This window comes from Toxotes jaculatrix, chromosome 10 (assembly GCF_017976425.1).
Source record: "Toxotes jaculatrix isolate fToxJac2 chromosome 10, fToxJac2.pri, whole genome shotgun sequence".
NCBI classification, from domain to species: Eukaryota; Metazoa; Chordata; class Actinopteri; family Toxotidae; genus Toxotes; species Toxotes jaculatrix.
This window is the reverse complement of record NC_054403.1, coordinates 26,059,092-26,086,412: the sequence shown is the minus strand read 5'-3', so window position 1 is coordinate 26,086,412 and position 27,321 is coordinate 26,059,092. Positions and strand designations below refer to the sequence as shown.

Here is a 27,321-nt window from a genome sequence, read left to right as displayed (position 1 = left end):
GTTTTAGTTACTCATTTTTGTTTAGGTTTTACATGTTGAGTAACAACAGTTCAGTTCCCTTTAACGTCCCTTTAATTTCTTTCATTTTAAAAAATTTGCACGTTAACAGTCTATATAAATGGTAGCTGGTTGTTCAGAAACGTGGAAAAAGATCTGACACAGAAAAACAGTACAGTTCTGAAAACGTGATGTGACTTCTCTTCTTTTTGCTTCTCTCTGTGTCAGAAGGTGTGAAAGTGACTGGTGTTTGTGGTTCGTCACTGGAGAGCAAAGACGTATGATCCTATGTTTTTGCCATGTCATAACCAACAATACTGAATCTGAGGGTATGTGTAACAGGGAGTGTCGAAAAGGGAGTGTTGTTGACTCTCTGTTACACTCCTACATGACAGCAGCAGATTAACTGAACGAGAGCTGAATGACAGCATTACTACCTTAATTTATATTGCAAAGTTGCATAGTAACAAACAGTAGATAAAGTAGAGAGCTGTTGATGAAAAAGAATAATTTAATGATCGTCAGGCCTTGTTTCATAGTTAACCATAAATCACTAATACTGATAATGTTCTTAAGCCATAAAAAACTAGAGGGGCACTCAGCAGAGGACATACCTCCGCCAAGGCCAAACAATCCTACACATGTTTGTCTAGCTCTTATAATAGAAAAATAAAAGGAACAAGGAAGTACTCTGATAACAAACATGATTTATTTGTCACAAAACACTGTAAATACAAATCCGTGTGTGATGTGGATTGAGAATTTACTTCCACCAGATCTGGATTATTATCAGGACCTGCAACACCCTGTACAAACTCAGAGATTTCAACTCCATAAATATGGCAGAATTTTTGTTGAGAAGGTATCTGCCAAAAAACCTGCATGCATGTAGTCGATAGATGGCTAATGAACAGATTATTTCAGTTCAACAGGCTGCACGCCATGAGTACTCATTTTCAAGACACTGCATAAGAGCCCATAAGCGTTAACAGTGTCTTGTAGTGAGATGAAGAAAGGAGTCCCAGGTTGTGTCACTAAACATTGGAAGGTATCATAATCCCAGCGTTGTAATTGGATGCAGGCTTATGTCCACACATGACCGTTTAAAACCATCCTGGTAATCCCTTTTCTTTTCTCAGACACCTGCAGAGTTGGTTAGCCGGACGGAGGGCTTATACACTTTGCTGGAGACAATACAAGGACTGTAACAGGTACGACTGCTCGTTTTTTATTTTAAAAAAAAAATCTGTTAGATCTGTGGGACACACCTGTGTGTTATACATTATCATTATCGATGAATTTGTTTGTAAAGTATCTTTGACATAGGAACAATATAATAAGCCAGAAGGGATAATCATTGAGGACTACTGAATGAACAAATATGTATCCAGATGTGGTAACACCCACCAATTTGCAGTGCTAGCAGGTTAATTACTAAGAATAAATGGGGGACAATTTTGAACTAGGTCATACACAGTCGTACACAGGGATTCCTCATAGTGACAAACCCACAGACTATTATCCCCTGACCCTGCAGCTCTGCTCAGCTTTTTAGCTTCTTTTTATTCATTGTTTTGGTTTTAGACTACATTTACTGTGTGGTTCAGTCTTGGTGCTCACATCAGCCCCATTTCCAGCTGCAGGAGGCAGCTGTTTTCTCAAATAACTGATTACACCCGTACACTTCCTGCCCAGCATCAAACTACAGAAGTCAAAATTTTCTCAGGAGTTGTTGGGAGACCAAACCAGGGCTAAAAGAGGAACGGAAATTGGACATGCATTCATTTTTTTAGGGTTAGGTTTTGGAGGGTTTTTCTCTGTTTCATCAGTTTAGGTTAAATGCCTTGCAAAGTGGTAGCCTAGTTCCTGAGCAGCTGTTGAATAAGAGATGACATGTTGCGAACACTCTCCCCAACCAGACCTTTCCCACTTTGGACGTCCATCGCTGCCATATGTTTTGAACTGTCAGAGTATCTTCCCTGTCAGTAGCAGCCATGGTGGATGCAGCAGCAGCCGAGCAGTTCCTGGATGCCAACCCACAGTTCGCCAAGCAGTACTATGACATCAACTTCCGGCCTAAGATCGTCTCAGACCTGCTGGACAACAACCGGAAGGCGGCGGTGGACATCAGCAAGTTTCACGACCTGACGACGGTGGAGGAGAGTGAGGTCCTCTTTGACTTGATGCGGGACATCCAGGACAACCTGCAGATGGAGAAGTCTGTCTTCAACCTCATGAGACACCTCAGCTTCATGATGAGGGCCGACCGCATGAGCCTGTTCATGTACCGGCAGAGGAACGGTGTGGCTGAGCTGGCAACAAGGTCAGCTTTAAAAAGCAGCTTCTTACTGCTTTAACAGCACAGTCTCAGAAAAACGAAAGCCAAAATACTGTAAAGATTTTATTTCTTTTCTACGAAAGGAGGGTGTGATCACATGAACCGTGCACATTTTCACATGCTGGTCTCATGAAAATGCTGAATCAAAACTAGTTGAATATTATTTTTGTTCTTTTTTTTATAGAAAACTTATCATGAGAGCTTGGGTGTGGGTGGTCGGGGTTTCATTTTAATGCCGTAAACTGTTTACCTTGTAGAGCTCCACACGCTTACAGTCTGTCATAGTGTTTTAAAGCCGCTGTGCTTCATCTTCCTGTTTGCACTCCTCCCACCTCACCATTAGCTGGTGAGGAAATGTTTGTGCAGCAGTAGCATTTCTTACGTTTTCCCACAGATCTTTAGGGAACCATGTTTAATGAACACAGATGCTGTTTTTCACCAGCACACTGCTTCACATTCAGACAGTTCCATCTGAATTAAACCAGGGAATGTTAGCTGAGTAAATCCCACATTTTCTCACTGTATATTTATGCAGTTACATATTTTCATGCCCATGAAAGGAGGCCCCTCTATCAGCACACCTTCCTACTGTTGGCTGCTCCATTAGTGATTTTGAATGTATTTGACCTGACACTGATAAGAGCTGAGGAACATTTCCTCCTCTCTTTAGTGACTGCGTTTTGTCTGAATGGCAGATTACCTGTTTGAGTTAAAAATATAAAATATATAATTGTCTTTGCCTCCAGGTTATTTAACGTCCATAAAGATGCAGTGTTTGATGACTGCCTGGTGGCACCTGATAGTGAGATTGTGTACCCGTTGGATATGGGCATTGTGGGTCACGTGGCCTCCACCAAGAAGATGGTCAACATTCCTGATGTGTCTGAGGTAAATACACACTGTATATGGCTTTTGTTTGTGTGTTTTTTGTGTGTTTAATGTTCACCAGTAACATGATAATCTTCACTCGTACACATTTAAGTGATATAGAAAGAGTGGAATGTGACAAATGCTTTCCTCCTGACTAACATCAGTGATAAAAGGAAAGAAAAGATCACGGAAAACAAAACTAAGAATGAACAAAATACACTATATTTGCCTCTTTTCACTCTTAGTAAAGTACTGTAGGTAATCAATTACATCTTTTGATGGTTATATCTTTAAAGCATATAGATGTCTTTTTAAAGTGTGTATTCAAATGGGGGTGAAACCCTGAAAAAAAAAAAAAAAGAATTTGAACCTGTTGAGTCAGATCCGGCGGAGGTCTGTGGTTAGGATGTAAAGTTTGTTGATTTTCGTGGATCCCAGGGAACAAATCCTCTCCGTAAAAATAACCCATTTCTATATAAACTCAGCTTATTGCTCAGTAAACATTCTAATCCCTGTTTCCCATGTTGTCAGAACCAGTCCACTGTTGCTCTGTTGTATTTTGACCACCAGAGGGCGACATGACACCACAGTGCCATTGCCGCTAATTCCCTCTAACCAAAGCCAGCTCAATCTCATTATGGCCAATACCTTTGACATTTGAAAATGGCTGGCAAGCTTATTCTCATGTACACTTCAAGTTTGTCATGCTACTGCAGATCCACTGCCTTCGCTTCCACCCCCCTCACCCTCCCATATCTGCACCAACTGCTACTGTAATAGTTACACTTAATAGGGCTGCAGCCCTCTCCACAGAACTGATGGATTACAAGCCCTCCTCCGTATCAGTTCAGTCGCATCTCTTCATGCGAGATTAGAAAACTCAGCTGCTGATGTACGAACAAAACAGACCCGGGTTGATTGTTCCTGTTTTTATCTGTCAGTTGTGCTGCCAGGCCGGCCTGGTGTGCCTTCACTGTGAGCCACCACAGAACAAACAGCACCATGCTGTTCAAACCTCCGTCCGTCACGCCGCAGCCTCACACAAACACATGAAAGCATGATGGGAAATGTGGCAACTGGAACGATATCAAAGCCTCCGAGCCTCAGCCTCCCCAGTCACAGCGAAGGAACAGCTAATGTTTCCATATAATTGGTTGACTTTATGATGCTAATGCACTGTGGATGGCCTTTCAGAGTACTGCAGAGGCTGGGAATCACTGTCTCTCAGTGCTCTATTTCCATCCCAGTCCAATCCAGTGCAGGCTGGTCATCCAGTCAGGATTCTTGTAGGTATAAACTAGGGATTATGCTTCACTGGGATTATGTAGTGAGCAACAGCTGGCCTCATTTCTCCCACTACATCTATCCTTCCCTCCTTTACAGTGAATTTAATAATCATATACTGTACAGCGTAATGACTCTGATGGTTATTTAAGGTGAGGTTACTCCAGACGTGTGCGTGTGAGGAAGGTGGAGAGTGTCAGTGGAGGATGTTGCAGATGGAAGCCGGTTAATCTGTCCTGAATTAGAGCGATCCCAGATTACTCCCAGAGGTCACGCAGGCCCTGAGCCATTTTCACAGACTCAGCACTATAACACACCTTTAATCTGTCCCGCTGTTTCGCTTCAGTTTTTTTTTTTTTTAAATTCAGTAGAGCAGAAACACCCTGAAAACACTTAACCAGTTAATGTGCAATAATCCCAGAAGCTAAATTAGCCAGGGAGGAAGCTTGTGTACTGAAATTTGGAATATATGTGGTAAAGCTTCTGGGTGGAGGTCGAGACAAAGCTGCAGCCGAGGATAATAAGGAAGATGAAGACCTCTCTGGGCTTTAGGGGGTCATAGGTCACCCAATAACAAGCTGGCAAACTGGCCAGATCTTTGGAACAGGTTTGTTTTTAAGCTCTCTCAGGCTGTAGTTGAAGCAGCTTCTCTATGGCGCTGATCCAGGATCAGCCTGGTCTCATTTGTATTAATGTTCTCTTATGTGTCCTGCGCTGCCACCACACTTCAGACTGACCTCTATGTAAAAAGAAAAACACAACTTAGGACATTAATGGGAACAAATAACCAAATCATGACTTGTGTGTTTGAGGTGCAGGCTGAGAGCTGCTCAAATCTCGTTACTGATGCTCAAACAGACGCACAAATTAAAAATATACAACGACAAGAAAACTTTATAGAAAAATGATGTGCTTTTTACTCTCCTACACACGAGGACATTAAGCCCAGGATATATATCTGCAGCTGGGTAGAGAGAGAGGGTTTGAGATGCTGTTCATGTTTTCTTGCTTTGCATGTCATAGCAGCAGCATTGAGGTCTCTGAGGGAGGAGAATGAAAGTTGGAGATGATGCAAATGATTTGATTTTGTGGAGTTTTCTCATGTGGGTGAGTGTGAGGTGGGTAAAGAGGCAGATAAAATAGTGGAGCGATAATAATTTCCCCTCGATGCTGCTCTGCATCATGCAATTGCTATAAAAAAAAAGCTATAAATTAGTCTGACAAACTGCCCTGGCTTTTTAAATCATAACCTGAGCAAGGATATGAAACAAGATCTCAACCAAAACTCAGTCCTTGCCTTACCCAAATCAGGGCTCTGTCACCAATTCTGGTCCCCTGAGGGTCGCTCTCTGCAAGTATTTGTTCCTTCTTGGCAGCTAATGAGCTGCTCTTCCTCTGTTTCACCCCCAGAGAAACACAATTGATGAGCCCTGCTGTACAGGAGGAGCAGTAGGTGGAGTGCAGCAGAGGGGGCCTTGGGTTTGCGGATAATGGAAAGCCTTTGCTTGTAGCGTTCACGGGTAGAAGTGGTGTGTTCATCAGAGCTGACTCTGGAAGTTGTGAAGGGTGCAGGGGAAAAAAGCAGGATAATTAAATACAGTCAAAGCCAGTCTCTCTCCCTTCTCTTCATAGAGCCCTCACTACAGTGACTTTGTGGACGAGCTGACAGAGTATCAGACCAAGAACGTCCTTGCCATTCCAATCATGAACGGTAAAGACATGGTGGCTGTCATGATGGCCGTCAACAAGTTGGACGGGCCGCGCTTCACTGCCAAGGATGAGGAGGTAACATCTAAAGCTATCTGTCCCAGAAATTCACCCTCAGCACACTTTGTTTTAGAGATTCAGTCCCCTGGAGAAAATTCAGTTCTCAGCTTTATAGAGCACATTTCCATTTATTTTCCCTTTGCTTACTTTCTTCATGCTTTATTTGACTTCTACAAACTTTTTTTTTTTTTTTAAATCAGTAACAGGCTCCCTGACCAGACAGCGATCTAACACAATCACACCCAGTCCGCCAAACTTTAGAGTAATCTTTGTTGATGAGGTGTGACCCAGCTTCTGTTTTTCAGCTTCGGTTCCGTCCCTCCTCCCATACTTTAGCTACTCATCTGCTGTACTTGCCTCATCAGTGGTGCTTTGTTATCGACTTAACCAATAACATGTAATTTCTTATAATTTCATTTTGTCCCCAGTTTGCTCCAAATGCGTTTCATCACCTGCAGGCCCTCAGTGGCACCCGATCCAAATACCACACGGAAATTATACATTTTCTTTATCAAAACAGGCAGTTTGACTCATACAATTATTAACAACATTTGACTCAAAAATTAGAACATCCTTTGAAAAATCTGCCACTTGTTCTGACTGATGGCACAAAAAGGTAAAAGTTACAACAAATGATATAAAACTGAGTGTTATAATGGTGGTCTCTGCTGTTTTGCTATTAAATGAATAAAGTTTTGGAGATATAATCAAATGTATTTCTCAGTGTTGACTGTATGCTGTCTTTTTTCTTTTTTTTAAAGACCCTGAACAAGTACCTGAACTTTGCCAACCTGGTCCTGAGAGTTTTCCACCTGAGTTACCTGCACAACTGCGAGACCCGGAGGGGACAGGTGAGGCTGTACAGCACACAGCACTTCATACGCTCTTTTCTTTAGGAAAACTGCTGGTAACAAGTAAGAGTGACAGACCGACAGGAGGAGGGACTCTGAGTTGCAGCCATTAAACTGTTGTTGTTATTGTTTTCTGTTCTGTGGTGCAGGTGCTGCTGTGGTCGGCCAGCAAGGTGTTTGAAGAGCTGACGGACATAGAGAGGCAGTTCCACAAGGCCTTGTACACAGTCAGAGCGTTCCTCAACTGTGACCGCTACTCTGTGGGTCTGCTGGACATGACCAAGACCAAGGTGGGTTACCATAGATACACAGCCAGACTCAGGGATAAGCTGGAAAACTAACAAAACAATGAATAAAGAGACCAGAAGAAGCACCACAGTCCTCTCTGTGCTGGGCTGCTTTAGTGTCAGATTCTAAAGAACACGTTAGCGTCCCTTAAAGAATAGTCAGGTTGTCAAACCACTTAATTTAAAAGCAGGTTTGACAGCCATAAGCAACATTTGAGGCTTTGAATATGTGCACGCTTTCACTCGGTGTCAGCTTTCTTTTGATTTTTGTGCCAGTGAAAGAACTTTATTTATAACTTTTGATCAGTATCCTTCTATCCCCGTGTATTTTTGATAACTACCACATTGTCATAAATACTACTTATTGGCTGTGGCTGTCACCTAATTACAAGCAGCTGCCAGTTGATTCCTAACACCTGCTATCTGAGAACAACCACATGTCTGCCTGCACAGATGGCTGTCTGGTAACAGCACTGGATTTCATGAATAAAGCACTTAAGAACAAACAAAACTAGTTGCTCAGCGTTGAGCCCGTGTTTTAGAAACTGTGCACTCTGTGAAGACAGAGGAAAATAAAACAGGAAAATATATGATACGCTCCTGAGAGGCTTCTGGCAGTTAGCATTTTCAGACAGAACGGTGCTGTTGGATGTAACCTACAATATCACGTCAGTGGGTCTAAATAATGAAACAACAGAAGCAGCCAAATTAGCTGTGTTGTCCCACTTTAAATGGTCTGTTTCTTCTCTGTCTGTCTCTAGGAGTTCTTTGACCTGTGGCCCGTTCTGATGGGAGAAGTTCCACCATATGATGGACCCAAAACTCCTGACGGCAGGGTGAGGAAACCTACAGCTATTGCTACTGCCGTTAGGGCTCCTTCTATTCCTGCTAAATCCAGCAGTTCTCTTATTGAAGACCGTAATCACTATTCTCAAGTAGTACCATGTTATTATCTGATATTGACTCTGGTGCCAGCATCAGGTGAAATGTCCCTTTGGCCATCAATCATCAGTGAGACCATAACTGTAAAATTTATGGCAAACTTTACATGAAATGTGCCGTGGGTATTTTTTTTTTTGCCCTGCAGAGGATGAATCCTATTTTCTGACCTAGCTCCACCATCAGGCCAAATTTTCCAAGCTACCAGGAGCTAGTGGGCAGGTTTCCATGACACCTGCTGAGCAAATTCATAATCCCGGGACTATAAAACTCTTCTTTTATACTTCGTAATGACCTTTTCTGTTGTGCCACCCTCAAGACAAACTTTCCAGCCTTTAGTGTGACTAAAGAAAAGCCCTAAGAACATGAAAAGCCATCAGAGAGTTCTGTTCTGCTCAGCTCTTTCACACTGAGGGATGTAATGAGCATTGCAGTCTGTAGGAGCCACTGTTCAGGCTTTTTCACTTTTCGTGTTTGGATTAAGTTTAAAGTAGGTTGGTTGAGTTTGGATTCATTTATTTTTGCTGAAAGTGTGTCATGGTTTCATCAGGGTTAAGTTAACAAAGTTTAGTACACGTGGTGACAATTTATTTATTAATTTATTTTAATTATAGACTGTGGCTCTGTTGCTGCTGCTGGTACTACTACAGCTGCTCCAGCCTGAGTACCACTGGGCCTGCTTTTAAGAACAATAATAACATTAACTTACATATTATCTAACTAAAGGTCCACTTACAGCCATTTTTCAGTATTTCACAGCTGGATTTTAATTAAGATTTTTTTTGTCCTAATTCTATATTTATATTTATAATTCTATATTTATAAGAGTCTCGGGATACTTTTAGATTGGGGAAAATAGGACATACAAACTTGTCGTCATGCTAAAATGTCCCTCTAATGTTAATCTTACGTTTCTTCTAAAGGAAATTATCTTCTACAAATTGATTGACTACATCCTCCATGGCAAAGAGGACATCAAAGTCATACCGTGAGTCACACCAGAGACAGAGATCTAGTTTGAAGTGTTTGGAGAGTGGTTCTTAAAGGCAACAAGGGAAACACAGCCAGGTTGATAAAGAGATAAAAACAGATTTCAGTGTCGTCTCCTCTTTACTGACAAAACCAGACACGATCTGCGTTATGGATAATAAGAGGGTAAACACAGGTATAACACTGCACAGAGCAATTTTATTTTTCTGACAAGTTTGAATAAGCAAATAAGTCTCTTATCAAACAACGCTGCTTGTGTAAACATTAATAACCACCATCCAAACATTTCACTGCAGAATAATCCTGACAGCCTCACCTGTGTGTTCCTGTTTTATTTATTTAACCCTGGCAGAGTCAGATTAACGCTGACACCGAGTATAAAAATACATTTCATGATTGTGTTCTTTCCTTTTGATGATAACAGTGATCACATTTTGTGATTGTTATGTTTTGTTCATCCCCAGGAATCCTCCTGCAGATCACTGGGCTCTGGTCAGTGGTTTACCAACCTACGTCGCGGAGACTGGACTGGTCAGTGTCCTGTTCCTTCACAAATTCAAATTCAAAGCAGTGGAGTCGACTTCTGCTTAAATTCCACGTGTCGTCTTTAAGTCAGTGTTAACCGCCGTCAAAACTGTGCTTAGTGAGCAGATTGAAGCTGCGGCAGCATATTTCATCATTCTTCTCTTTAAGTTTGTGGCTGCGTAACTTCTGTCTGTCAGAAATATTTCTAAAGTTACTGTGAGCAACATCAGGCTTCAAAGGCCTTAAATCAAACGAGGGTTGGGTGAGTTACTGAAGGACACGGTGGCGATTCACAGGGACACGCGTTGACTGTGGAAGGTATTGAGCGTGTGACCTTTCTTGCTTGGCCACCCTGGAGCCCAAACATATATGAACAAACAGCAAATGAATAATGAATGAATGGCCAGTGAGCAGGCTGAATACAAACAACGGCAGCTCTGTTCAGCTGGGGAGTGATAATAACAACAACCTGTCTGATAATATGGCTGAAGATACACGACAGAGCTTTTTTGTTCAGATTTGATCAAATCAGTGGAGCAGAAATCTCAACACGCGTGTTGCTCGTGTACAGAATTACAGCCTGTGGCGTATGCAGGGAGTTTGCGAACAGGAAACGAACAACAAACAGATAACAGATTCAACTTTATTACATAAGTGTATTTTGACTCATAGCTCATCTTTACCTAATCACTCACTGTGAACATGAGTACGTCTTAGAGGCGAGATTCTATAAAATCCAGTGATATTTGTGTGACTGAACATGATTTCAGAATCAGTGAGTGTGGCTGGATTCAACCAAAGTTTCTAGATCAGAACAAAAATCCTCCTCATTTCTCATTCTGACTTTAAGAGAACAACTTCCTTATCTGCTGTGCAGGAGTCCATGTAAAACCAGTGTCCTAAAAAAAATCTTTACTTCAAAATATCTTCATTGGAAGCTGCGGGTGGTCAGACGAGCAGGACGCCATTAGGCCTTATTACACAGTTGTCAGTGTGCACACCGTTGTGGAAATGAAAAGTGCTCAGCCACGTGCTGCCATGATGTATAATAGTCATTTCTGCAGCCGTTGTAATTAATCACAGCGCGATTTTTTTTTTCCCCCCAAACCACCGAGCCAGCCGTCGCTCTTCTATCTATCCCTCCTTCTGCTTCATCCCGTCTGTCCTCTCCCTGTCCTGTCCTTTCATTGTCTTCACCGCTTGTCATTTTTCAACTCTACATCATCTTTCCTCCCTCATCTTCTCCTTTCTTCCTCTTCTACAACATGTAAAAGGTGAAAACTTAATTTCTCCACAGAGCCACCTTTTCATAAGTCGAGTGAAAAAAGCATGTCAGATTGACACTAATGCTTCTGGATGCGAATTGATTTACTGCAGAGCAGTAAAACTTTGTCAGCTTCTGAAAGTAACAGATGAACATTTGGTCCTTCAAGCCAAAGAGCTTAAGGTTGAATTTTTCATGTCAGGACATGAGAAGGTGTCCTTTTATCCTGGTTTGTCTTCTTCATTCTAGACATTTTCATGTTCTTATTCCTTCCTAACTTGACCTTCTCTTATTTCTTTAACGCCCCCCTGTGCAGATACAGCATTTTCCTTTACCCCATAACCACAATCAAGCCTCCTCATGTCGTTCTCTCACCCTCAACTTTATTCTCTTTTTCCCCTTTTCAACAGATTTGTAACATCATGAATGCAGCAGAGGATGAATTTTTCAGCTTCCAGGTACAATGACTGCAACTTAATTTGTCTCTGGTGATGATTTCTGCTTGTTGCTTGTTGAACTGTACTGCAGCTCACTGTAACTGAGTAGTTTCAACATGATAACTTCATGAATCAAAGAAGTCTTCTTCTCCTACAGAAGTGACTTTTTGAACCATAGTTGTTAGTGGTTTCTTTTTTTGCCAAAAGTAAAAAATATTATTTTTATATTAAAACATATATAAATATATATATTTATGTGTGTGTGTGTCTCTATAGACATGAATACAAAAGGTTGGTTTACAAATTAGTGACTCAGACCTGAGGTTTATTAAACTCTTGATGCATTGCTTGCAAATGTAATTATTATGGTACATAGGTACATGAAAAATGTACTAATTATCATCTGTAAGATGAATGCTTGCAATATACATTTACATTTATTCACTACTTTGTACAAGCAAAGTACAAATATGAGCATCCATAGCTGGTATCATGTTATTTTGGTTCGTATCATTTGTTCTTATACATTTATTTATCCAGGAGAGGAGACATTCAGTACAGCCCAGCTTCACATTCATACATTTATCTACCTTATCACCGGTGTTTCCTGTGGGTGAGAGGAGAGCAGTCTTCCTCATGATGTGTAATCAGGTTTTTATGTAAAGCAACAAAATGACATTAACATTATACAGTCAGATTACAGTAATTGCATTTGCTCTTGAGTGATGTGAATAAAACAGAGCTGAGGGTATATGTAGAAGTAACGTATGAAAAAATTAACTCAGCTATATAATGGCCCCTCTCGTACCATAAGAGACCACTGGAGAACAATCATAAAGAACGATTCTAACATATAGTGAATAAATTATGTCTCACATTCTCTGCTCTCCTCAGTTTAAATTAGTTTCCTGAGGGCTATAAAGCTCCCAGTACATTTATCCTTATTATATTAGGTTTCTGATACTGTGGTGGCCAGTGTCCCTGCTCATACATTGATCCTGTTTCAGAGCTGCTGACAGTTAGGGCCTTAATGTTAACCCACCTGTCATACTCTCTTACACCGTTTGCAGGAGTTATTTTGTGATTATGTGTTGAAATTTACTTCCTCCAACCTGCCTTATGCTAATCTACTTCATCCGTGGTTTTCCTATGTTTCCCAGAATGCTTTGAAACTGTGCTTTTTGTACTGTGGTGGGAGAAAGCAGAGAAAGGAGCGTTCTTTAAAGCAGTCATTTATCCTGGGGAGAGACTGTTGATATTTGAACTGAAAACATTTCCCTTCATCAAACTCCATTTGCCTTCTGTAAATAACTCAACTTTAGAGCTTCATACTATGTTTTTCCAGATATCCATTTACAGATATTTTCATTTTCATAGTTTAAGATTTAGTCTTAACTGATCCAAATCCATTTTTGTTTTTACTTTTTAAGAAGCATTTCCACTCTGTGATGAAGCCAAAGAGCAGCATTAAGTCACCAAGCATCCATTTTAAAAAGTGAGACTTCAGTGGCAGCTGCAGCAGTATGTTCAGATTTTAGGGGCAGTCAGCAGGTGAATTATTGATTCTGTTCACATTTCCTCTGAACGTAGGAGTTCGTGTTACATTTCTGTCAGGTCTCTGGCAAAAAAAAAAAGCCCCCACATTACTGTGTCTTAAACATATCGCAGTAACAGCATAGATAAGCATATTGTTATTTATAGCTACTGAAATAATGCATGTTGAACCGTGTGTGTGTGTGTGTGTGTATGTGTGTGTTTGCGTACACAGACAGAGCCTCTGGACGAGTCTGGGTGGACCATTAAGAACGTCCTGTCTATGCCAATTGTCAACAAGAAAGAGGAGATCGTGGGTGTGGCCACGTTCTATAACAGGAAGGATGGGAAACCCTTTGATGAAATGGACGAAACACTGATGGAGGTACAGGCAGTGTGTGTGTGTGTGTGTGTGTGTGTGTGTGCGTGTGCGTGTGCGTGCGTGTGCGTGTGCGTGTGTGTGAGAGTCAGCATTGAGTCATTGGTTTATAAATACACTCAGGCCATTCAGAGCATCTGCATTATTTATCACTGGGCCTGGAGGCTTTTTACTGAAGTCTCTCTGTCTGCCTCTCTGCTCAGAATTCAGCTGAAATACACAACGTGACAGTTTGATCCTCAGCTGTTCTTGAAAATCGAAGAAGTTTCAGGAGCCGTTTTCTTTTTGACATTTTCGTGTGAATGTGATTTGCTGTTTGACTCAGAAATGATTTGACATTTGACAACACTCACTTCAGAAAGCTTTTCGACTTGATGTTTTAATGAACAGTAAGTGGTAATTTACTCAAGTACTGTGCTTAAGTTAGAGTCAGGCAGCATTTCAAAAGCACGTTACTGTTTGCTCAGCTACATTTAAAACCTATAGGTGCTGGTTATTTTGCAGATTATGATTTTACAATGACCCATATTGGATGCAGATCAGTGGAGAAATACTTGAGAATTATTCTATCATTTATTTTTTTATTCTATCTTTCTGTCTCTCTCTCTTTCTCTGTCCACGCCACACACACACACACACACACCTGTGTCCAGTCTCTGACCCAGTTCCTGGGCTGGTCCGTGCTGAACACTGACACTTATGACAAGATGAACAAGCTGGAGAACAGGAAGGACATCTTCCAGGACATGGTGCTGTATCACGTCAAGTGTCGCAAGGATGAAATCCAGAACGTTCTGGTTAGTAAGTAAATGTGGAAAAGAGAGACCTGGTTCTTTATCACACTGACTGTTGCAGGGGTAAATACATCACTATGGTTCAACGTCATCAGACATGGTCATAACCTCTCATGAAAAGACAAACAGAATGAATTTAAGACATGAAAATGTGCATCTCATGATTCAGAACAATTTATGATTCAGAACAATTTATTATGAAACTGAATGCTGGTTCTCATTCTCCTCAGAAATTACATGGAAAAAATCTTGTCCTTCACAAACAAATTACGGAGCACCTTTCACATTTTAAAGTAATTTTAGCTCTTATTCAGTGAAAGCTGAATATGAAAGTTTAGTGTATTTCCCAGCATCACTGAAAGTAGTGACTGCAGCATTTTGTTGACGTTAAATAAAGCCCAGACTGCTGGACCACGACGTATGATTAGATGTATTCTAAAGTAAATAAACACAAATAAAGACGGAAGCAGCAGACACTAGCAGTATCGGGAATGGAACTCCCAACCCTGCAAACTTAGTGCTGTGCTTCATCCTTTGATATTAATGCTACACAGAACAAAAACCAGTCAGTTTCAAACCAGTTGGTTGATGTGGATGATATAAAGAGGAGATGAGCATCGTTTATAAACTGAAATAAGCTGTCAGACTTTGTATGAGGTGATTTGTCAGTAGAGAGAGACGGGGAGAAAAGCAGAGAGGTTACCTAGTTTGACCTCAGATCAGGAGTCAGATGATTGATGCTTAACCGTTTCATCCAAGGTGAGTGTTGATGATGTGTGTTTCTCCAGAACACCAGGGAGAGATGGGGGAAGGAACCGGATGAGTGCGAGGAGGAGGAGCTCCAAGAGATTCTGGTAAACAACAGCTTGGGCTTTTGGAAATTCCACACCAAGCTACGGCTAAATCATTGCAAAAATCTCCAATGTGAATTTATATATTTGCCTGTTTCTGTCCACAGTCAGAGGTTTTGCCGAACTCTAAGAAATCTGAGATCTTTGAGTTTCACTTCTGTGACTTTGAACACAGTGAATTGGACCTGGTGAAGTGTGGCATCAAGATGTACTATGAACTGAAAGTGGTGGACAAGTTCCACATTCCCAGAGAGGTGGGTGGCTGGTTTGTTAATCTGTAACTGGGGCTTCATAATGCTCATATCTTTTCTCAATTTGCAAAATGACGTTCTGTGATAAACATCTCCAAGGGCTGCTGTGTCAAAATGGTGGAGGTTCATTAAGCTGGAAGCTCCTGTCATATTCTGTGCATTAAACTGATGCTTTTACAAAAAAAAAAAAAAAAACAACTATAGATTTACACTTTTATAGAATAGTGGAAACTATCGTATAACCTACTTGGAATGACATCGGTCTCAACTAGGGTGGGGCTGAAATATAGTTGAAATCACTATCACGCTATTGAAAATGATGTTTTCCAAAGTCTGTGTATATCGTCATGTGGTAAATGTGAAGAGCATCACACATAAATGAATCAAACTGATGTTACAAGCAGCCAAACCTGATCCACGTAATGTGATTGCAGTGGAGACAGTAAAGATAAAAATGAACCTGGCTTTACCCGGTTACCCGGGTCAGTGAAGCCGACATGCGGGTCTACACTCATATCCAGTATTTGAAAAATCTTTAGTTGGACCTGTGTTATAGATAAACAGAAACAAGCAGTGCACCGTTCTGCTGCATACTGGTATTGTTTTATCATTTATCACTTTTGTGTCCCATGAACACCTAATAGGCCCTGGTGAGGTTCATGTACTCTTTAAGTAAAGGCTACAGGAAGATCACCTACCACAACTGGAGACACGGATTCAACGTTGGACAGACCATGTTCACCCTGCTGATGGTCAGACACTCTTCTTTAGTCTTCCTCTCCTTTAATTACTCATCAATCCCTCCTAGGGTTGGGCGGTAATAAGGTAATACCGCGGGGTCTTAAAAATAGCAACGGTATCAGTTTCAATACCGTCAGTAAAAAAAAAAATGCAATGCACTTATATAGGAGATAAGGATTAAATATTAAACATAATGTATTTCATGCCTTGTGTGGTTGAATTTTCACTTTTACTAAAGTAGAATATGTTTTACTTTTGGAGACGTTTGATAAAGTTTATGAACGTGACGTCCTCACGTGACAGCGCGGAGAAGACAGCGCGTGTCACGTTGTTATTGTTTCAGTATTAGTGTTTGGTGTTCAGTTTCTAAACGGTGTAGGCACAAGCCAGCAGTTTGCTGACGCCCTCTGAGCCTCACGTTCATCATTTCAGGTGTTTCCACTGGAAAAACCTGGCACCGGACTACGTGAGCGGCAGGTTTTCATTTACCGGACAGGTGTTTTTATTAAATGTTTGTATTATCTGAATTTATTGAGCTTAAAACGATAAATTCTATGCAGGATATATAAGAATGATATCAAAGCATGTCAATTTAGAATCTTTTTATTGATAGGCTGTATCAGATAAAACAAGTGCCGTCAATTGACTCCCAATGCGTAACTTCTAAAATAAATATTGCACAAAGCTGCGCTCTTTTAACATGAATATAAAGAAAGTATCCTCAGATAAAACAATTTGCAAACAAAAAACCCATCTGGACTGGCTCATACCATTTTAATAACGCGGCGTGCTGCCAACTGGAAATATAAAAACGTCCGTTCGCTATATGCGTTTTCAGCAAACTGAAAAAGATCCATCTTGACATGTTCCAGGGTTTTTTTTTTTTATGCATTTTTGCTGCAGTGAATTGTCTACAGGCTACAGCAGCTGAATTAAAAGCAAAAGTGCGCAGTGTCTCTACGCAACTTGCAATGCGCATTATCGCGTAGGCGCTGTTTGGATACGCTGCTGCAGAGAGAAACCTCTCTGTGGTGTCGCACTGGAGACGGGGATCACGCAAGCTATCTTGGCCAGTTTAGGCCCACTCAGGGTAGATTTGACTGAAATCTCTAATGAGATATTCGCTGTTGAGAAGTTCAAGCCTCCATCATCACGGAGAAGCGATGGCGTCTTGTTGCGCACTTGTTGCATCTATGAGCGAAGCTGATTTTTGATTCAAAATTCAAATTGTACTTATTATATATAATATTAAGTACAATTTGAATATTTTCACCTGACATTTTGACCGGGGGGGTTAGAAAATACCGGCAGATTTTAAGGGAAACCCAGGTCACGGTAATAACGTATACCGGGGTAAAATGTGGAGGAGGTTTGACGGTATGAAAATTTGGAGACCGCCCAACTCTACCCTCAACACTTTCTTCCTCCTCATCTCTCCAGTAAATCCTCTCCTCTCCTCATCTTCAGCTCACTTCTCATCTTTCCTCTTCCCTTTATTCTCCTCCTTCATTCCTTGTATCATTACCTGAGATGTTCTATACATGTGACCGTTGATGCCTGCGCTGTGTTTTTATGCATGTCTATGTGTGTTTGTGTGTAATCGAGAGAGGGGGAGTGAACACAGAGGTAATGAAGTGTGTCTGTAAATGATAAAACGAGTCGGTGTTGCCTGAACTGGTCATTAATAAGAAAACCGGTGTGTGTTGTTATTTATGTACAGCACCTACTGGGAAACCTGTTCAGCCTGAGTTTGTGCGTGTGTGCTTGTATTTGTTATATGCTTGTAGTTTTTACCACTGTAAACATATGTGTGTCTGTAATTAAACTGTATGTTCTCTCACCTTCTGTCTCCTGTGTGCTTGTGTTAATGTTTGTGTTCTCAGACAGGTGATCTGAAGCGTTACTACACAGACCTGGAGTGTATGGCCATGGTGACCGCCGGCTTCTGCCATGATATTGACCACAGAGGAACCAACAACCTCTACCAGATGAAGTAAGAGCTACCCAGACTTGACTTAATATAATTTCTTTCTAACACCTCTGAATATAAAGCAGTACAGTACAACATCACCACCGCTAACTCTGGCCTCAGTGCTGAAGCCTAATTTCATTAATGAATAAAAGACTTTTGGATTTTTTTTTAAAAACTGTTTTAAGGCAATAAAAGCTCCTGGGATTCATCAAACTGCAAATATTTGAATAAGTGTGAGAAAACTGAGGCAGTCATGATAATGAGCTTCAGGGTTTGTTAAACAAGGTCATCAGTGCTGCTGAGATGATATGAGACTAGCTGAGCAACCAGTGGTTTAAGGGAAGGCACACGTACAATACAAAACATGTTTGTTGTAGTCGCTCACGAGTGACTTCTCAGCCATCAGGTCTGCAGGAAGCATGTTAGGAAGACTTCTGGTGCAAAAAAACTCATTAAAATAATAAATACATTAAAAACATGGATTCATTTATCACCTCCTGCTGCCACGACCCAATTTCTTCATGAGTTTTAGTTACTTTCACTTAAAACTTCTCTCATTTTGGAAATCGGAGTGTTTGGTCTTTGTGAGGCCGTTTAATTGACTCGCAGTGACAGCAGCCACTCCTCCTGTGTACAGACGAGCTGACCTCAGCTCTTTCGGTGAAGGTGACGTCACACACTGAGAACATCAATGAGCTGATATTGACCAGATACACCTCCAGCTGCTCTGCTCCACCTGTTGATGGATGAGCTAATGAGAGCTGCCATTAGCCGTGGACGCAGCATGCCCGGCCCACCCTGGATTTAACATGCATGATTTATCACAGTGTAACCTCCCAACATTCTGTGTGCGTGTCTGTGTGCGTGTCTGTGTGTGTGTGTGTGTGCGTGTGTGTTTCCAGGTCTGGTAATCCTCTGGCGAAGCTTCACGGCTCCTCCATCTTGGAAAGACACCATCTGGAGTTTGGCAAGACTCTGCTGAGAGATGATGTATGTTGCTGTGCATATACACACACATGTACATACACACAAGGGGTGGGCACATTAACACCTGGGCACCTGTACACTGGAAAGCAATGTGATACAACCATCCGGCAATAAATTTAAGGAGCTGGCGCCTCACCTGCCGTGTGACTCTGTTCTGTTGCTTCCATTGTTCAAAAGTATTTCCCATAAGTCTTTGCTATTAGCTTTAGCTGCAGCTGTTGACCCTTAAAAGAAAACTTGGTTGATCCATGCATAAGTTCTCAGATTTTACTGTCCAGTTCAGGGGCAGATGCCTGTTTGGTTTTAACTCTCAAACATGTCGTCATGACATCCTAACCCCAGACACACCCCCCTGTATGTCCACTAAGCTGCGTGGTATTCTTGTTGTTCTCTGAAGTGACCGTCTCGACTTTCTCTCGTGCTTCAGGCCCTGAACATTTATCAGAATCTGAATCGGCGTCAGCACGACATCGTGATCCACCTCATGGATATTGCCATTATCGCCACTGACCTGGCTCTCTACTTCAAGTCAGTACAAAGAAGTGTGTCATTACCTGACTGCACCTGAGGTAAAGACAGACAAGACGGAGGCATTGAAGCGCTGTTTTGTTTCTGTGCAGGAAGAGGACGATGTTCCAGAAGATTGTGGACCAGTCCAAGACCTACGAGAACTGGAACGACTGGACCAAGTACATGATGCTGGAGACCACGCGTAAAGAGATTGTCATGTAGGCACAATCACACACACACATGCACCGAGACAGGTACCGACACAGATGCATACGAAGAGTCATGTTATGTCAACACATATATTGTGTTTCTAGGGCCATGATGATGACTGCCTGTGACCTGTCTGCAATTGCCAAACCGTGGGAGATTCAGAGCAAGGTATGCACCTGTGTGATCTCTACACAAGGTCCTTTTCATGCTTCACAGTAGTAGCTGTAGAATGGCACTCCAGCCGTTCAACAGTAATAAGTCACACACTTGTACACGGGCTCCAGGAGAGGCCCTGTGAGAGGGGAACCAGTGATAAAGTAGGCAGAGAATGACATTTTGTCAGCGCTGCCATTTCTCTCAGCGGCGTTCAGCAGTGATTCCTGATGGCCTCATGCATCAAAAGCAACCTGCTGCTTTTCATTTCCCTCATTACTGCCTGGCAGGCTCAGCATTTTGTTCCAGTAAAGTATGCAATATACACTTTGCCATCAAGCCTCCACACACGGGCATATCAATATGAACATGAAGTATCTGTGGCTGTTCAACAGGCGCTGCTGGAGGGTAATATTTTTACCTTTATTTGTCCGTAATTGACTGGGAACATAAGCTCTATTTCTCTAATGCTTCACATTCGTATACGCTCACATAAGCCGGAGACTCATAGCAGCTGGAGCCATAATAAAACCAGTAATGGTAATTTAAAGCACAGGTAGTCGAGTCCCTGCTGATGAAGGGTTTTATACATCATCTGTTGACAGAATTCAAAAGCAAAGATAATGATCTGATATGTTTCTGGGATAGTGGTTCCAAGCCTGGGGGATGGGAGCCCCTGAGGAACTCCCCCCCACCCCCCCCAAAAAAATAGAAGGGAAATCTTACAAGTTACTGGATCATTTTATCTCTTGAGGCCTTATTAATTATTCAGATGAGACGATCAGACAGGGAAAATCACCAGCTGAATCGGTCCCATGCTCATTATCAGAGCCGTGCTCCACCTGTAATGAGGGGTCACACGTAGACAGAGCTTCATTTTAAAGGGTCACGAGCTAAAAATGTTTGAACCACTGATGCAGAAAATGAGACGGGGCACGGTGCTGTTTCAGCATGCATCATTAAAGAAGATGTTTAAGTTATAAACAGAACACAAAAGAATTCCACTTGGTAAAATAGTCCATCACTGTGAACGAGAAACGAACACAAACTCTTGGCAAAGTCACAGCACAGCTCCAGACTCCAGCCATGCAGACTTTTCCATTACTGTGTGGAAGGACGTCGCTTTTTCAAAAACTCCAAGTCCAAACCAATTCAAAATAATATGTCATCTGTTCCGACTAATTTAAAATGCAGCCCTCAGTGCCTAATGTTAAACTACACTGCATCATTTAGGTTTTTCCATTTGTGTTCCTTCCCTGCTTCACTTGAGTGACAAGCTCACGGCAAGCGACTGTGCAGGAAGTTACTTACAAAGTCAGCAAACACCTCCGCTTTATCCATACATTTTCCCATTAACTTCTTAAATCCAGACGGGTTCTGCATATCACCTCTCAGATGGTTTGGTTTTCATCCTTGTTCATCAGACTGTAATTAATCCACTGTCTCAGCTACATGATGAGCATGTGTGTAAGCTGATGTGAAACAGAACAGCTCGTCATATCAAACTGAAAGCAGCAGCCAATTAGGATGTTCCACCTTTACTTTTTGGCGGATGTGTTTTTTTTTTTTTTCTGGTTGGATTTCACCTTTGTCTGCACCTGGTGAGTCAGCTCCACATCCCACTCACGCTGTCAGGATATCTATCCACAGCATCGGCCGCCCTCCTATGAATTGTGCTCTAAAAGTAGCTTGATGACTAACTCTTCTCCTAAAAGGTGGATTCCACCCTGAATACAGCGGCTACGTAACGTATCCCTCAAATGAAGCTCTCTAAATTCCAGTTTTGATGATGATCTTGATCAGAGACTCGCAGATACTTGATATTCAGACTTAATTTAGGCAAAGCGGGATCTCTGCTAGTGTGAAATGAGTCTCTATTATAGCTGTTAGTTTGTGATTCAAGCTGATAAGATGGTCGGATTCTTACCTAAAGATCTGCAGATAAATTCACTCAGATCTTTATTGAGAGACAGGCCTCCTCGAGATGTTCAGCTCGAGCTGCTCCGTCCATGATAAGATTATTCCACTGACATTTTTACAGCTGATTCTCTTTTTCGCTCACTCACTCACCATTTTTGGCGCCACAGCCTCATGGCAATTGTTCCCCCAATACTGGCTTGATGACTAACTCTTTCTAAAATGAGGTTTCTATCCTGAATACAGAATTCACATAATATTCATCATATCTCGCACTGCTCCATTTTAGGTTTGTGAGGGCAGACAAAATAGGCTTTCATCTCATCGAGGCACAAAGCCCATAACTGCCTCGTGAGCAGCGAGTGAGACTCTCGTTTATGGGACACGGTGAAAGCTTTACAGGATGATTTTAACAACTTGTACGGGAGCTTTTCCCGCTCAATAAAATGCTCCTCTAATCAGCGCCTTGGAAATCCAGCACGTTCTCCAGCAGCAGCTTTATGACTGCTCATGACTTAAAGGAGAATTTCACCCAAATATTGTACGTGGCGCTGAAAAGATTAGTCAAGTGACAGAAAATGACTTGACCATTTCTGTTCTTGTCTGTTTTACATCATTGTAAACTGAATAACTGTTGCACAAACGCATCAAAGTCAAAAGCAGCTTTATTTTCGTCTAAATCATTTTGTATTTTTGAGCTTATCATTTCTTTTCATCAGAGTTTTTCAAATTAAAAGTTTGTTGACTGACTTTTAATTTGACATCTCCAAACTTTTGTTTGACCCTCTAGGTGGCGCTGTCTGTAGCTGCAGAGTTCTGGGAGCAGGGAGACCTTGAGAGAACAGTCCTGGAGCAACAACCCATTGTAAGGACACAGTGAGGACACAGTGGGGATTAAGAGAGAGGGAGGGTGGCTGCAGGCGGCATCAGTTCTGCTCAAGTCTCCTGGAGCAAAACTGCTGAGCCTCACAGCTCCAGTGGTGCTGCTGTACTGGAAGCTCCATGCGTCCAGTTGGATCCTTAACAGTTAGATCAATCATTTGACTATAATCTGGACAAATGTGGACATGATGCTATAGACTGTTGTCTGTGATCAAGCTTTAGAGTAAACTGAAGTGTTATTTTGCGCTCCTGGATTTATCTCTGTCGTTTGTTTTACATATTTTTTTCCTTTTTTTTAATCAGCTTGTGCCACTAAGCTAAAGTTTGAGAGGGGGAAACAGAGTAATTGGTGGGTGGACAGGAATTATGGGAATTAATGCAAGGCAGGGCTGTGCTTGGGGTTTCGGTTTAGGATGGAGAGCGGGAAGGACAGCAAGAGACAGAAACACAGTGGGAAGACGAAATGAAAAGACACATGTAGATCCCTGTGGCGACAGTGTTCAGCAATGTAGAGGCCATTATGTGGAGCACTGGTACAGAAAGAGCGGTCACCGTGGCCCTAACCCAGCCGACCGTCCCCTCCCCTGCCTCTCTCGCCTCCTCTCTGCCTCTGTCTCTCTCTCCTCACTCTGTTTCATTCCCTCATGTCCTTGAGACACTTGATGTGTGAGAAGCACCATCCCACACTCTCTCACCTTACACTGCTCTGAATTTAATAGCGTCTGTGCCAGCAGGGAAAACTTTCCATTTTGATCAGTTTGTATTTTCCCAGCAGTCGATTCTGTGACTCACTGTGGTCTGACAAGAAAAAAAAAGAAAGAAAAAAAACTTGCAGAGGCTGTAGCACCTGATCAATTTTATCAGGAAATGTAGGTGGGCAATTTTTCCAGCAATTACAGTCCACATGAACTTCTTCAGAGTTCTGACAGGTTTTTATATTCCAGTGTGCTGCTCACACTCACCTCTTTTTGGAAAGGCAATGCATTCTCGAGCACATTTTGAACGTGGCAGCTAATGTGACTTTACATGGCTCATTCATTCTTTATTTACACTTGAAAAAGACACAGTGTGGAACTGCAGCACTCTTTTACAAGCATGCAGAGTTTAGACTTTTTCCCCCCGCCATTTTTTCAGAAATGAGATGCTTCTGTACAAATTGGATTTCTCAGTTAGTGAGGATGGAGCGCTTGGAAAATCGTCTCCACACCTTATTCTCCACAAAGACGTCAAAAACAATCCAGTAGCTTTTGTTTCCTCTGGTTTTCTATGTGAGTGTCAGCCTGTAAAAACAGACCTTTAAGTTAAATAAGCCAATAAATGTGATACTAGTTTCTTCCTCTGTTGTAAAACTTTATATTGCTGCAGACAAACAGGGTGGACGACGTAAAGCATCAGAGGAATGAGTATGAGTATTTATTCAGGGTTACGTGTTTAACACATTATACAGAAGGAAATTTTAGCTTTGAAACTGACAAATCCATGAAAGGTTCCCGGAGCCGTTTCACTGGTGGAAATGTTTCATACAGCAGCAGATTACAGTAAATAAGCTGAACTGATATTATTAAAGATAAAGACATTAAAATGCAGTGGTGTAGCAGCAGGGTCGATGGCCTGATGAGCACACGTGACTGTTTTAAACACTTCTCTCTCTCCTCCAGCCCATGATGGACAGAAACAAAGCAGATGATCTGCCGAAGCTGCAGTGTGGTTTCATCGACTTTGTCTGCTCTTTTGTGTACAAGGTGAGACATCGCACCACACAAACACACAACACACACAAACTTCCAGTGCTGAGCCTCTTTAACTCAAACAGTCCGGTATCGGTATCGGGTTCCGATGCCAACATATTTAACGGAAATTTCCGATCCAACCTGCAGAGATTTCCGATCAGTGAACCATGACTGTGCTTTAATGTTAGCTGCTGAAAAGACTCCACAGGTGATTCCCTGCCGGCTGCTCTGCTAGCTGGCTGCAAACTGCGGAATGGATTTCCTGAACGGTGGCGGCGTGTCTCATTACTCCGCGTCACATTGAGACACGCCTCCGTTCAGGAAATCCATTCCGCAGTTTGCAGCCGGCTAGCAGGCTAGCACTGATCAGTACCGTGGCTAGCAAACTTTTCAGCACAACATGTCGCTGTGTGGAAATATTTAGCACTGAAAACACAACAAAGCAAGACAGCAACGTGCGATGTTTGCTAAGCCGTTGTCCCGAGGGGCGGAAGCTCCGTCGCGACCTACAAGTGGTAATAAGTAGCGATTAGCTTGATGCTAACATAATATGGAGAATCCCATTGGAGTGCTAGCGCATTAGCATCGGTCGCGCTATTAACTTTTACACTCAAACGATAAACCAAAGCGGGACACCACAACAGGTGAGTCATACAGGTAATTCACACACCAGCAACATATTACTCACAGACTTATGTCCCTTCCAGGTACAGCAGGAAGAAAATGAACCGTGAGTGAGCTTCCGCGCCTCGGGATGTTTGAGATTTGAAAAACTTTGATTTGTTGCTGCTACAAGAGCCAGTATACTTCATTTGTACTGATCAGATCAAGCAGCCCTTTTTATTTCTATTTTTATTTGGAGAGGGGTAGTCTGAAAGAAGGGTTTATTTTTACCCTTTATGGGTATCTCTTGAATTTAATAAATATTGACTGTTAACAGGATTTCCTGTTTTTCTGACTTTCTTTTCTGACCTTATACTTAAGTTGCCTTTTGGGACATACATGCATACATTTGTACATATCATACTTGCCTGTAGAGAAGATTTATTACAGCATCATATAAAATCAACAATAATGATAATAATAATATTAAAGCAAACAGAGCTCTGGTATCGGATTTAATAAATTCTTATGGCTTGTTGACGCTTCCTCTGCTCCCCAGGAGTTCAGCCGTTTCCACGTGGAGATCACCCCCATGCTGGATCGCCTGCTGAACAACAGGAAGGAGTGGAATGCCCTGAAGGAAGTGCATGAGGCCAAAATGGCTGCCATCGAGGCCGCCAAGAAAGCCAAGGAGGAGGAGGCTGAGAAAGCTGCAGCAGCCAAACAAGGTAGGAGGTTCTCAGACATGTGAACACACAAACTGTGAGAGAAGTTTACGCCAATGTTTGGTATCCATAATAACACACAGACACACAGGCGCCGACACTGTAAAAAGGTTGTGAATGCATTTTTTCATGGTGTCACTTGATAAAAAAATAACTTCCTCTCTGTTTTTCCTTTCTTTCTTCTTTCCTTCCTTCCTTCCTTCTTTCCTCTTGCAGCGAGTGCAGCCCAGGCACAATCAAAGACTTGTATCCTCAGCTAGAGATACTCCAGTAGTGCCACCTTGCTTGCTGCATGGTTGTGGTCCAACACTGGATTTTCCCAAAAGATTTTTCTTTTTTTTTTTTTCTTAAATGGGATTTCTCCTCCTCCACTGCTGCTTCCTGTCCATGCTTTCATTCATTCTGCATTACTCATTAGATACAGTGGGCTTGGTGATGTGTTCAGGAGTTTGTGGGAAGCTCCAACTTCCACAAATGTACACAGTCTGTTGAGTAGCTAATGGATTAAGACATACAAACCATCAGTTTGTTCCTTTAAGGCTTATGTATCTGTGATGATGGCTGGTGTGTTTTACCTGCGCATGGAATCTACAAAAAAAAAACTTGTAAACACCAGTGTCTCCTGGTTAAAAGTGATTAAACTAGTTCTTGGATGTACAGTTTACATTAAATCATCTGAGATAATATTTACCGTGCTAGGTCACAGAATAGCAGAGTGTTGGAAAACGTGCAGTCTGAGGACGTCAGAGAAAATTTATAACCTGATTGAAAAAGATTTAGATGCTTGTCTTCATGAAGAAAATGTACACTCTGTATTTTTTGTTATTGTAACAATATATAAAGGAAATCCAAGACAATAAACTGTAGCTCCTGCAGCTTTTGGTATTTGAAGGTATTTTGTACAACACTATGAATTGTGTAGAGGTGGTTCCTTTATGATGCAGTTGTATAAACGATGAGAGGGTTAATGACAGCCCGCAGCAGGCATTTCGATAGCGTCTGTGAATCGACAGTTACTTTATATTTTTGGCTCCGGTCTTGTGACATTAGCTGTGCTGACGTGTTTGTCTCATCTTGTTTGTTCACCTGCTGTCAAATGGTCAGAATGGATGAACTCTGCAATGCAAGTGCAGATCAGAGAAAAGAGAACATTGCTTGTGAAATAGATGCACGCTGAAAATACCATGTGTGTACTGCTGTTCAGTTACAGGTAACTGCTCCGCTGCATTGGTTCAACTGCACACTGTCTGTTAAAGTAAGTTACAAGATAATGTTAATGTGATCCTTTTCTGTGTGTCATACCACCTTCCCCAGAGTGTGTGCAGAAAACTAACGCAGATCAGCAGATACCAAATTATGTTTATGTGAACTAAGATCTCACACACACAGAATGTGTTACTTTTCCTGTAGTTTGTAAAATTGCTTGTGTTATTTTGCAGAAATTAGTAAAGATTGCTATTTTCATACTGACTAACGCTGGTGTCTGTTTGTACTGAGCTGTGTCTGTTTTAGTGTGTGTTAGTTTGCTGTCTAG

The 27,321-nt window shown here is 41.8% G+C and overlaps 1 protein-coding gene across 1 annotated transcript; it reads left to right on the top strand.

Annotated features, from left to right (window-relative positions):
• Positions 1–1,991: 1,991 nt before the first annotated feature.
• Positions 1,992–26,216, top strand: pde6a (phosphodiesterase 6A, cGMP-specific, rod, alpha). Its single transcript, XM_041048143.1, has 23 exons — positions 1,992–2,320; positions 3,082–3,223; positions 6,122–6,274; positions 7,018–7,107; positions 7,257–7,397; positions 8,156–8,230; positions 9,257–9,321; positions 9,788–9,854; positions 11,523–11,570; positions 13,318–13,467; positions 14,115–14,258; positions 15,044–15,109; positions 15,214–15,360; positions 16,002–16,109; positions 17,982–18,091; positions 18,973–19,060; positions 19,485–19,585; positions 19,678–19,785; positions 19,882–19,945; positions 22,638–22,712; positions 24,388–24,471; positions 25,622–25,790; positions 26,004–26,216. Exons 1-23 carry the CDS (start codon positions 1,992–1,994, stop codon positions 26,045–26,047), a joined length of 2,568 nt encoding a protein of 855 aa, XP_040904077.1. The 3' UTR covers positions 26,048–26,216.
• The last annotated feature ends 1,105 nt before the right edge of the window (positions 26,217–27,321 follow it).